A 12,755-nucleotide genomic window follows, 5' to 3' on the forward strand; every position below is an offset into this window, starting at 1 on the left:
AGTACAGACAAGTTGCAGAGGAAAAGACAGCCACTCTCCTGGAGGGGAAATTAGGCCTGAGCCCGATCCATTCTATTGGAGCTTTATAAGACGGAAACTAAATGTGGATGATGGGATAGTAGTGGGTATTGCTTATTTAAACTTTCAAAGGACTGTTGACAAGATCCTGCATTGTAAACCTTTTAAAAACTGGGTTGCCATGAAATGTAGGGCATTGTTTTCTCAGGGACAGGAAATGGGCAAAACGAATAGAGGAGGATAATTTTGCATAGCTCTCTAGTTTACAAAGTTCAGTCACATCCAGTGTCATTTGATCTACCCAACAGCCTTTGAAGTAAGCAAGGAAGGATTAATAGGCCTGTTTTACAGATGGGGAAACGGAGGCTCAGAAATGACTGACCACCCACAGTCATATGGCTTTGAAGGTGGTAGAACCTGAACTCGAAGCCCCTTGGATCCCAAGGAACACAGTCCTGCAGGAATCTCTATGCCAGGAGATGGGACTGTTAGAGCCAGAGAGGGAAAGATATGTGCAGGGATTCTAAAGCCCTCAACACAGACTAGTTGGGGCACGAGCAATATCAGAAAATGGACTTTTTATTCTGTCCATTGCATTCCTCAGTGCTGGTGCTGAGTGAGCCTGTGTAAGGGAGCCCTCAGGGCACATCTCTCTTAGGACCTTCCCTGCTTCTTGAGGCTATCTCCTTTGTAGACCCATGGAAAAGGCAGAGAAGAGCTAGAAGAGAGACAAAGGGGGAAGGAGCCGGAACAGGACAGAAAACAACCAAGTGGACATCCCCTCCTCACATTGAGGGCTGGCCAAATCAGGAGTGTGAGCACCATAGGTGAATTTTATCTTCTGGTTTCACCAGCTCCAGGCTGAAAGGCTGCTGGGGTTGAATATCAAACTAGCACTAGCTCCTGGGTCTCTGAGATGCCAAATTAGGTCTTATGCTGGTCAAACAGTTTACATAGGGCATCGATATGTATGCCCTATGTGCATGGTATTTAGCCACAATCTCTTGGCTTGGATTCTCAATCTTTGGCAGTTGTAGAGGTTTCCCGACTGCCAGGGGAGACAGAAGGAAAAGGGAAAAGCATCAGAATACCTCACTCCTCAGAAGGCACCTCAACCCTCAAGCCCAGGTTCTCTCCACTCTCACTCCCATGCTGCACCTCATCTTAGCCAGGCTCCCCACATCTGGGCACAGTCAGAGCGAGATTCAGCCTTAGAACTTGTTCCTGTATCCTAATCCAAGGTTGCCAGCAGAAGGGACCACTCACCAATGGTGGTTACAGGCCGAGCAGAAGACAAAGGCCCCAGGAGTTCACGGTGAAGCCACGCCCTTAGAAAGCACAAGAATAGATATGTACCACACTCTGGAACCACTTCTGGAAGCGGTTGGCCAAACTCCTAGGAGTGAAAATGTACTGATCATAGAGGTCCATTTTCCAAAAAACATAGGCAGGTATCAGAGCCACCCTGCAGAAGAAAGGCATGTTCTTTGATGTCCAAAAAGGGTAAGTGCTGAAAGCCAGACATGCTAATCCGCAGTGGTCCCTGGGTCTGCTTACCAGCTCCTCAGGCCTCAACCTAGCTTTGCCTAGGGCCAGGCTGAGTGTGAGGCCACACAGCCTACCCCAGGCTGTCTGTGGGGACAAAGTAGCAGCAGGTTAGAGGATGCATGCCCCAGATCCTCCTGTGAACTCACAGGCCTGGAACATTACAAGATAAGACCCGACAGCCATTTCATTCTGCTTTCTTGCCTTTAACGCATATGCTAAGTTGGACTTTCTCTAAAATGTGGTTGTAGCCAGTCTCCTTTTATGGAGGGACTGGCCTAGATGAGAGGCTAGTTTGAGGGAGAACAGGCTCAGGAGCCAGCCCTCTAGGCTTTCTTCATAAACAGAAATCCCTCTGGGCCCTGGCCCTGGCTCTACTCCAATCCGGAAGTAGCTTTCCTCCTCCCTCTTTAGATGCCATTTCCTTAAAACCCCTTCCTCCTTCCTTGCTGTGCTTTTGGAGCTCCTCCTCCCCTCCCTAAGTCTGGACTAGAGCTGTCCTCACCCATGCCAAAGGGCCATGCGCACAAAACCAGTCCAATTCTTCAAGACCAGGGTGGTAGAGCCTGGTTTGCTGATTGGCACTCAGCCAGGCCATCAACCACCACAATGAGCATATTACCCGTACCTTTATGGGTAGGCAGAAAATCCATCAAGGACTGGCTTACAGAGCAGGCCCCTGCTGAGCAGAAAAGGCCAAGGTCATTGGCCGCTTCCTAAGCCCCATAACTTACCTTCCTACCTTCCTACCTCTTCAAAGGAAGGAAAGAAAGCTTTCAAGACTAGAGGGGATCACAGAGTTGGCCTTGTTCTCACCCATCCCCCACACTTCTCTCCTAGAGAGCCATTTTTTCCTTTGGCTTTATGTCCTAGGAGCCGACTCACCTGTAGACATTATGTACTCTCTGAGGAAAGGTGCCCAGTGTGAGCATATAAGGAGTAATGCCCAGAAAGATCTTGGAGAAGCCAGAGATCTCTGTGGAAAAGTGGCCAAAGTAGGAATGGGACATAAGCCCAGGAGGTGGCATCATTCACACAGGCTTCGATGTGAATGGCACCCCCCACCCCTACCCTGGCACATCTACTAGCCCTGAGTGGGACCCGAATGGGGATCTGGGATGACTCACCTTGAGAGGGAAGTAATCGCAGTATTGTTTCCACAGGCACCAATTCCTCACACAGGCAAACCAGCAGTCACCTGAAAACAGAGCCAGCGTAGCCAAGTTTTGCCCTACTTCCATTGTCCTCTTCTTTTGGGCCTGCTACAGGGTACTTTCAACCCTTGCTGTGTCCCAACCTCTTAAGTGACAACCAGGGTGGGACTATAGCAAATCAGGGCCAATTTAGAACAGGCTTAACTTTCTGCTTCCCTAGCTTCCCTTCCCTTATCACCTTGAAAAGACCCCTTGCCTCAGCTTCTCTAGCCCAGGGAGGGACAGGCTAGGAATTGGCTTCAGGGTCTCAGGACTTTAAGGAAAGAAGACGAAAAAGGTTAGCACAAGTGGTCACACAGCTCCAGCAAAGCCCTTACTTCGTTCAGGGGTCTTCCAATCAAAAGCCAGCCAGGTACACATGAGCACAGTGATTGGCCAGTATGACATGAACACCACCAGGTAGAGGTTGAGACAGATCATGGTGGTTACTGGAGGAAGCCCAGCCCAGAGTTAATGAATTGTGAAGAATCCCTTACATTTACCATCCCTCCAGAGTTCTGCCCACCCAAAGGTGATGAACACTGTCACTCATGCTCACTCAACACTCACTTCCTCAGCCTAGCAACATGCTTCCCCAACCCCCCTTCTCCTCCCTGGCCTTAGAACTTGACTTAGGTGTAGAAAGCAGGGTGTTTTCCCTCCCACCTTTGGCTAATACAGTGAGCCTTCTACTCTCCAGGGCCTGTGGTGCTCTGGGCTACCTCTGGGGTGTGTTTAATGGCAGGGAGCCAACGGTGGGTCACATTGATCTGAGATCAGAAGTCCTGGAAAAACAACCAAGAACAGTTGTCCTCTTGGCAACTTCTCTGCAAACTACAGTCGAGAAAACCAGAGTAAGAGAAGACCCACCTTCGATCAGGTTGGGAACACACAGGACTGGCAAACAAGAAACAAAGGAAAATACAAAATAGAATAAAATAAGGTCTGCAGCACTGAATTCCAAAAATATAGGAACACTGTAGGTTAGAATAGTTAGGAAAGATTTAATGAAGGAGACGAGTCCTAGGGAGTCATGCTCTCTCAGAATTATCATTGGACTCCATTCCTAAAACAGCTGTGAGTGGCCATGTGAGAGAAAGTGGGTCAAAATAAAGGTTAGAAAATACAGAAAATGCTTCCAATGGAACATGGCAATTGAACAAAGTGCTTATCTTGCCTCCTTATTGGAGCCCCATGAAAATTACCATAAAATGTTTTAAACAATATAGAGAATTATAGAGAAAGAGATTAGAGAGGTACCAACAGTGGATGAGAGATTTTACAAAATTTTTGCTTTTTGAAATGTGGATGGAGGAGGAGGAGGTAACTGACTTAAGAACAAAGAAAGCTGAAGCCTATTTACCTGCAAGGGGACTGTCGACAAGTAGCCAGTCTGTTTGAACTGGAGAATCTAGCAAAGACTCACAATTCAGAAGGATTGATTGAAAGCCTGTCCAGGTCCTCTCTCCTCCCCAACACAACTGGTTGATGGAAGACTACTCTCTGAAAAACTTGAACTAAAGAGACTCTAGAATCAGCTAGTGTTCCGGTTTGCTACCGCTGCCATTATGCAAAATTCCAGAAATGGATTGGCTTTTATAAAGGGGCTTTATTAGGTTACAAATTTACAGTTCTATGGCCATAAAAGTGTCTAAACTAAGGCATCAACAAGAGGATACCTCCACTGAACAAAGGCCGATGGTGTCCGGAACACCTCTGTCAGCTGGGAAGGCACATGACTGGCGTCTGCTGGTCCTTTCCTCCCAGGTTGTGTTTCAAAATGGCTTTCTCCAAAATGTCTCTGGGCTTCTGTCTTCGCTCCTCTCTCTCAGATCCTGTGCGTCCTTGCTTCTTTCTCCCAGGGCATTTCTCCCTAAGCATCTGGGGGTCCTCTCTTAGCTTCTCTGGGGCAAACTCTAGGCTTCATCTCTTAGCTTAGCATCTCCAAACATCCTTATGTCTGCATCTCCAAGCATCTCCAAGCATCTCCAAGCACTGGCATCAGCACCTGTATTGGCTCCTGAGCTCTCTTAAGTACTTCAGTGAACCAAACAAGACCCACCCTGAATGGGTGGGGTCCACACCTCCATGACAATAACCCAATCAAAGGTTCCACCCTAATCAACAGACTAATAAGTCTGCCCCCACAAGATTGCATTAAAGAACATGGCTTTTGTTGGGGACACGATACATTCAAACTGGCACAGCTACCAAACTATTAATAAGTATCAGGGTAGAAAAAAGACATTTTCAGGTATACACAGTCTCAGATAATTTGTCTTCCATGTCTCTTTCTCAGGAAACTACTGGGGGGATGTGCTCCCAAAATGAGGGCGTAAACCAAAAAGAGGAAGGCATGGGATCCAGAAATAAAAGGATCCAACAAAGGCAGGTGACCAGGGCCAGTCTAGCGTGAAGCAAGCAAAGGTGCCAAAGCCACAAAATTTCCTGATCCTCCACTTCCACAACCATGAGAGTGACAACCTTCTTAGATTTTGCACCCTAAGTGCCTCAAAGTTCCTGGAAGTGACAACCATGCATGAGGCCAGATTGTAGCATGAAGATGCTGGGCTCCAGCAGTGAAGTCCTGGAAGGAAAAAGAGGGGGTAAGGGGGCAGACTTATAGAATTCCTGATATGTTTGCACATACTAAGAGATTAACACATCATGGAGAATTCGGGAATGAGTTAGTGATAGTTACACAGATAACTAAATAATAAGAGATGCAATTATTAACTCCAGGGAAAACAAGTTGCACAAGAAACAAAATGTAAGCCTAATATACTAAATAGCTCAATTGTGAACAATATTTTCCTAGTCACAGTCAAGCATTTAACCAAGAACTGCAATATAACAGTTTTGGGAAGATAGAGGGAAAGGAAGTTCTGATAACAGTGTATGTGAGAGCCAAATTCTCATCTTCCTACCTGACATCATCACTTACATTCCTATCCTCCTACAATCAGTTTGCTACACAGAGCTATAGCAGTCTCATAAAGAACACAAATTGAATGCTATCACCCTGCCCCAAATCCAGTCATGGCTCCTCATGGCCCTTGGGAAAAAGTCCAAACTCCTTTCCATGGTCTACAATGCCCTGCACAATCTGTCTCCTGCCTGCTTCTCCAGCCTCCTCTTTCTTCCCTCTCCCATTCATTCATTCATCCTTTCAATAGGTATTGAGCACCAATTCTGTGCCTCTCACCCCCTCATCCCACTTAATCACAGGCAGCTCTTTGAATGTACCATGCTCTCCCCCTCATCCTGGCCTTCTCACCTGTTGCCTATGCTTTGCCCTGAACACTTTTCTCTTCTTCACCCGTTTCCTACTTGTCCTTCAAGATTCAACTCAAATTCAGTAGAAAAATGGGCAATTAACAGAAAATGAAATACCTATTGCTGATAGACATACAAAATGGTGTTTCTCCTCACTCATAATAAAAGCAGTTCAAAATAAAGCTACAACTCATTGTTTTTCACCCATATCTTCTGGTTTGAGGTGGTAAGGAGTAGGTATGAATTCTTGTTCCCGTTTGCTAATGCCGCCATTATGCAAAATACCAGAAATGGATTGGCTTTTATAAAGGGGGTTTATTTGGTTACAAATTTACAGTCTGAAGGCCATGAAAACTTCCAAATTAAGGCATCAACATGAGTATACCTTCACCGAAGGAAGGTCAATGGGGTCCGGAAAACCTCTGTAAGCTGGGAAGGCATGTGGCTGGCATCTGCTGATCCCAGGTTGTGTTCCAGCTCCTCTCTCAGCTCCTGTGCATTCTTCAAAATGTTGCTCTTGGGGCATTTGTCCTCTCTTATCTTCTCCAGAACAAACTCTGGGCTAGCAAAAGTCTGCTTTCAACAGCCATCTCCAAAATGTCACTCTCAGCTGCTCTGAGGTCCTTCTGTTTGTGAGCTCTTTCTTTTATAGGACTCCAGTGATAAAATCAAGACCTATCCTGAATGGGCAGGGTCCATATCTCCATGGAAATTATCCAATCAAATGTTTCACTCACAGCTGATTGAGTCACATCTCCATCTCCATGGAAACAATCAAAGGATTCCAACCTAATCAACACTAATACATCTGCCCCCACAAGATTGCATCAAAGAACATGTCATTTTGGGGAACACAACATCCAAACTGGCACAATTCTCCATTCTCTTTCCTTCCTGTGCTGCAGGAATCTCTGAAGCCATATTTTGCAGCATCAAAATTTGGTGGCACCTCCATCAGCCTGAATATCAGTGTCCACAATGAGCAGAACCTCCCACCAACCTGTACATGATGTTTAGCATTAACAAGAAATATGCATTTGTTGGGTCAAGCCACTGAGATTTCAGTGACCTCAGCATACCTAGGCTATCCTGACTAATTAATAAACCCTGAAACATGCATTTCACAAATGAGGAAAACAAGACTCAGAGAGGTTAAATAACTTGCTAAAGGTTGCACAGATAGTAAGTAGTGGACCTGGGATTTGAATGCAGGCAGTCTGGCTCCAAAGACTGTATTTTTAGCACCCATATTATACTGCCTCTTGGCTATATGTGTGGGTGTATGTGTGTGTGGATGCATGCAGACACACACACACACACACATATATGTTTGCACAGCCATAGAAAAGTATTTCTGGATATATACACAAGAAACTGTTAACAGTGGTTTCCTTCTAGGAGGCAAAAGTAGGATTAAATTGAAGAAGGAGAAATACCAGCCTGGAGGGTCCAGTCACCTCCATTAGGCCTGGCCTAGGGTGGCCTTCAATAAGTGGTCATTCTTCTCCCCTAAGGCCGTGTCAGCTTCTAGGCCTTTGGGACTCTGCTCTCTTGTGGGAACACAGTGGCAGTTGGGAGGAATAGGACAAGAACTCAAGAAAGACAATAGAAAAGAATCCGAGGTCCTAAAGCTTTTGGTCAGAGCAGGAGTTGGTTGCTGGTGCCCCAAAGCTGGCAACTCTGGTTTCTGAAAACCCTGGAGTCAAGGCTGAAGAAGAACACTGGTCCTGTTGACCGAACAAAAGAAGCCCCAGCCCAGGCAGGGGAACCACTCTTCCTGAAGAATAGTTGCACCAAACACCAAAGACACAGTCCACTTGATAAGGCAGGTGGCTGAGAATTCCTCTGAACAGGTAAGTTCTGGCAGACTAACCTCAGATATTTTTGAGATCCAGCAGCTAGAGGGATGAGAGGGGTGGTGGCCTGTCCCTCAAGCCAGATGGCAGACTCAGCCCTTACTGAAGAAAGCACCTCTGGCCCCAGGCCACATGCTGGTGAAAGGTACAGAAGTCCAGCTGGCATGGCCTTTGCCCTCGGTAAGAGGCCATCCTGTGTTGGCCTTTAGGACCTTTCAGTTTGGAATTTTTATGTATGCACAAAGCTTGGCTTCTTCCTTACTTCCTGGCCTAGCACATATGCCATGCCCAAACTCCCCAACCAGTGGTGAGTGAGATGCAAGAGGCAGAGAGAGGATCTCTTTTGCTGGAATCAGGCCCTTGTGGGTTCCATTTCAGTGGTTCCCAGATGATGGATCTTGGACAGACTACCTGTACTACATGTACCTCAGTTTCCCCATCAGTACAAGGGAGATTAGTATCCACGTAAGGTGCTGAGAACAGTACCTGGCATGAAGAAAGTGCTCAGTAAATAGCTCTCGTTACATGTGCATTAGCTATTATTATGTGTGTGTAGCAATTAGTATGTATCATTATGCGTAATAATACTCTCTACCTCGCGAAGTTGGCATAAGGCTGAAATGAAATAATGGATGTGAAAATACCTGGTACAAAGTAACTGCCTAATGCATACAAATTCCCTTCTCCTTCAAGGTCCCTTCCAGCTCTGACTGCCCATCATTCCTGGGTTAACACTGCCCTTTCAGCATTGAGGGGGCCTGATACCCACCCAGGCAGGGCTCTGAGCTCCCTATTCCCTGTCCTTTAGGATGGGGATAAGTTGAGGCAAGGGATGCCCACCCTCCCTACTCACTGACATGTCTCCGTGCCAGCCCCAGGCCTCCAGGGCCTGCCTGCATTCCCCACTCATCATGCCTCTGACTCCATTCAGTTCTCAATGAAACTACCTGACAGACAAGAATTTTCTCCGAAGTGTTCCCTCCCACCACACCTAGAACACAGTGGCCAGCACATAAGTCACATTCACCAAGTGTTTGTGGCCTAGAAGTTGAAAACAATGCATGGACAGATGACTGAATTCCTCCTGACCAAAGGTTTTGAGAGCCTCCCTCTGTCACTGGGCCAACTCTCTCCCACTGATGGATTGCTTGAGTCCCTGTGGTTGCAGCTAAACTCTTTTCCTTGGCTAGCCTTAGTGGAACTGCTCCCCATCTGAGAACATGCCCTCCATGCCCCACCATAGATCCAGGAGGGCTCACCACACACATCTGCTCACAAAGCACATGCACACACACACATACCTGCATAGGCACATACCCATATACATACATACATGCCCACTTGTACATACACAGATCCCATGAAAACCAGGCTCATCCTGGTTTGCCTGGGAGTACCCAGGTTTAAGCACTGAAAGCCCCACAACCTGGAAAACCACCTCAGTCCCAGACAATACCAGAAGCTGAAGAATCAACAATCAGAAGAGCACTGAGGGCCCACTGGAAGAAGGCAAAGACCTCCAGAGTGGTCTGTCTTGAGGTCCTTCTTGGAGGGCAAAAGCATTATGCCCAGAGTCCCAGTGGCTCCAGATAAGTGTCCATTTGGTTGTTTGGCCTTGATTGCTCCAGGGCTGGTGATGTTTCCTCTCTTCATGCTTTCCTCACTATCTCTTCTGAGCCTCCACTCCATCTCCCCACACCCCCCATCTTCCCACCCCTCCACAGGATCACAGGACTGCATACTGCCTCTGCTTGTCCAGCTCCTTCCAACTAGCTACCTGCATTTTTACCTACTTGGGTATGGACTAGGCTGAGATTGTGACATCCCTTTGCACACAAACATAAGAAAATGTGGATGAGTTCCTGGTATGGAAAGTGAATGGGAGTGGGGATAGGACTGGGACCCAGGGCCTGCATTTCAGTTTCTGGGGCCAAGCTGTCTATGGTTTCCCACTGACAATGTGATTGGAGAAAAGGAAAGAGTAGGTCACAGGCCGGGCCTAGAAATACCTTTTGCCTTTTTGTCAATGTAGGAGAACCCATTAGTCCTTGTAAATGAGAATCATATGTACACATGTGAGCATATAGTAGGAGCTGAATAAAATTTTTGTTGAATGAGTAAACAAATCTGAGCACATATCATATTATTCTATGTATATGAAATTCTAGAACAGGGAAAACTAACTTATAGTGAAAAGAATAGAGCAGTGGTTGCCTCTGAGGAACTGACTCGGAAGGGGTATGATGGAACTTTCCTGGGTGATGGTAATATTCTCTATCTTGTTAGAGCTTTGACTTATAAAGATCAAAAACTCATTTGTCGCTCTTCCCATAAACAGCCTGAGGTGATCTTTGAAAATGTTTCATGACTCATTTGACCCAGAAAACCCCCAAAAAATATTCAAATCAAGAGCCTCAAATCTTCATGTTCACTTTAAGAACACCCATGAAACTGTCCAAGCCATGAAAGATATGCATAGTCAAAAAAAAAATGTCACTTTACCGAAGAAATATGTGCCATTCTGTTTTTACAATGGCAGTGTTAGTAGGTGTTTAGTTTTCTTGTTCTAAAGCAAATACTATGCAATGGATTGGCGTAAAAAGTGGGAATTTATTGGCTCACAATTTCAAGGCTAGGAGAAGTCCAAATCAAGGAGTCATCAAGATGGTGCTTTCTTCCCAAAGACTGACATTCTGGGGCTGGCTGCTGGCAATCCTTGGTCCTTGGCTTTTCTGCCACATGGCAATGCTTGTGTCAGCATCTTCTCCTTTCTCTTCTAGGTCTCGTTGACCTTAATCTTCTTGCTTCCCATGGCTTTCTCTCTGTCTGAATTTCATTCTGCTTATAAAGAACTCTGGTGATAGAATAAGACCCATCCTGTTGGAATTGGACCACACCTTAACTGCAGCAACCTCATCAAAAGGTCCTACTTACAATGGGTTCACACACACACAGGAATGGATTACATTTAAGAACATGTTTTTCTGAGGTACACACAGCTCCAAACCACCACAGTAAGTGTGCCCAGGCCATACAGTGGGGTTGGGCACAGGTTCGGTGGCCCAAAAAAATTGCTGAATTGTTGCACATGCTTAAAAATGCAGAAAATAATGCTGAATTTAAGGGATTAGATGTAGATTCTCTGGACATTGAGCACATCCAGGTGAACAAATTCTCTAAGATGTGCCCTCATGCTTATAGATCTCATGGTGGGATTAACTCATTCCTGAGTTCCACCTGCCACAATGAGATGATCCTAACTGAAAGAGAACAATTGTTCCTAAATTAGAAGAGGAGGTTGCACAGAATAAAAAGATATCCCAGAAGAAAGAAAAACTTACATTTGGCACATGGCAATTCAGCATAAAATAAATGCAAAGAAAAGTCAAAAAAAAAAAAAAAACACACACACACACACCTCATTTGTCAACTCAAGAGCAAAAAGACAAGCAACTCAATTTTTTCTCTGAGGAAGATATACAAAAAGCTAGTAAGCACATGAAAACATGCTCAGCATCATTAGCCATTAGGGAAATGCAAATCAAAACCACAATGAAATATCACTTCACACACACTAGGGTGGCTATAATAATAATAATAAAAAGAAAATAAGTGTTGGCAAGGATGGGGAGAAGTTGGAACTCTCATGCCTTGCTGATGGGAATGTAAAAGACCCTGTGGAAAACAGTTGTCAGTTCCTCAAAAAGTAAATTGCAGGCATCAATACACTTCACCCCCAAATTTTTCAGCATTAACTAGAGTTCATTATTTGTTTACTTTATTTTAGATAAAATTTATACCCAGTGAAATGCACAAATCTTAAATGTACATTTGCTGAGTTTTGATAAAGGAGGTTTTCAACTGTCATTATATATATATATATATATATATATATATATATATATAATAAAAATTGTCATTTTAACCATTTTAAGTGCTATTAGTTTTATTCACAGTGTTCTGCAACCATGACCACTATGTACTTCAAAAAATTTTCATCACTCCAAACAGAAATCCTATAACCATTAAGCAATAACTCTTTCTCCCTCCCACCAGCCCCTGGAAACCTCTAATCTACTTTCTGTCTCTTTGAATTTGTGTATTCTAGATATTTCACAAAATTTTTGTCCTTTTGTGTCCATCTTCTTTCACTTAGCATAATGATTTCATGGATCATTCCTGTTGCTGCATGTATCAGAACTTCATTCCTTCTTTTCTGTTTGTTTTTTATAAATTTCATTTTATTGAGATACAGTCACATACAATACAATCACCCAAAGTGTACAAGCAACTGTTCACAGTACCATCACATAGATGTGCATTCATCACCACAATTTTTGAACATTTTCATTACTCCAAAAAAATAAAATAAGGATAAAAATAAAAGTAAAATAGAACACCGAAAACATTCACACACACCCCCAAATTATTCATTTAATTTTTGTCCTCATTTTTCTACTCATCTGTCCATACACTGGATAAAGGGAGTGTGAGCCACAAGGTTTTCACAATCACACTGTCACACCATATAAGCTATATAGTTACACAATCGTCTTCAAGCATCAGGGATACTGGATTGCAGTTCAACAGTTTCAGGCATTTCCTTCTAGCAATTCTAATACACTAAAAACTAGGAAGGGATATCTATATAATGCATAGGAATAACCTCCAGAATGGCCTCTCGACTCCATTTGAAATCTCTCAGCCACTGCAACTTTAATTTGTTTCATTTCTCTTCCCCCTTTTGGTCAAGAAAACTTTCTCAATACCATGATGCCAGGTCCAGACTCATCCCCAGGAGTCATGTCCCATGTTTCCAGGGAAACTCACATCCCTGAGAGTCACGCCCCATGTAGGGAGAAGGGCA

The 12,755-nt window shown here is 44.7% G+C and overlaps 1 protein-coding gene across 1 annotated transcript; it reads right to left on the minus strand.

Moving 5' to 3' along the window:
• Nucleotides 1-903: 903 nt before the first annotated feature.
• AWAT2 (acyl-CoA wax alcohol acyltransferase 2) lies at nucleotides 904-9,451 on the minus strand. The gene is given in 12 exon segments (XM_037822596.1): nucleotides 904-990; nucleotides 993-1,066; nucleotides 1,285-1,317; nucleotides 1,320-1,483; nucleotides 2,069-2,141; nucleotides 2,144-2,242; nucleotides 2,449-2,486; nucleotides 2,488-2,761; nucleotides 3,095-3,205; nucleotide 8,729; nucleotides 9,364-9,417; nucleotides 9,419-9,451. Coding segments are annotated over 12 exon segments (1,041 nt in total).
• Nucleotides 9,452-12,755: the final 3,304 nt, after the last annotated feature.

This window comes from Choloepus didactylus, chromosome X (assembly GCF_015220235.1).
Source record: "Choloepus didactylus isolate mChoDid1 chromosome X, mChoDid1.pri, whole genome shotgun sequence".
NCBI lineage: Eukaryota > Metazoa > Chordata > Mammalia > Pilosa > Megalonychidae > Choloepus > Choloepus didactylus.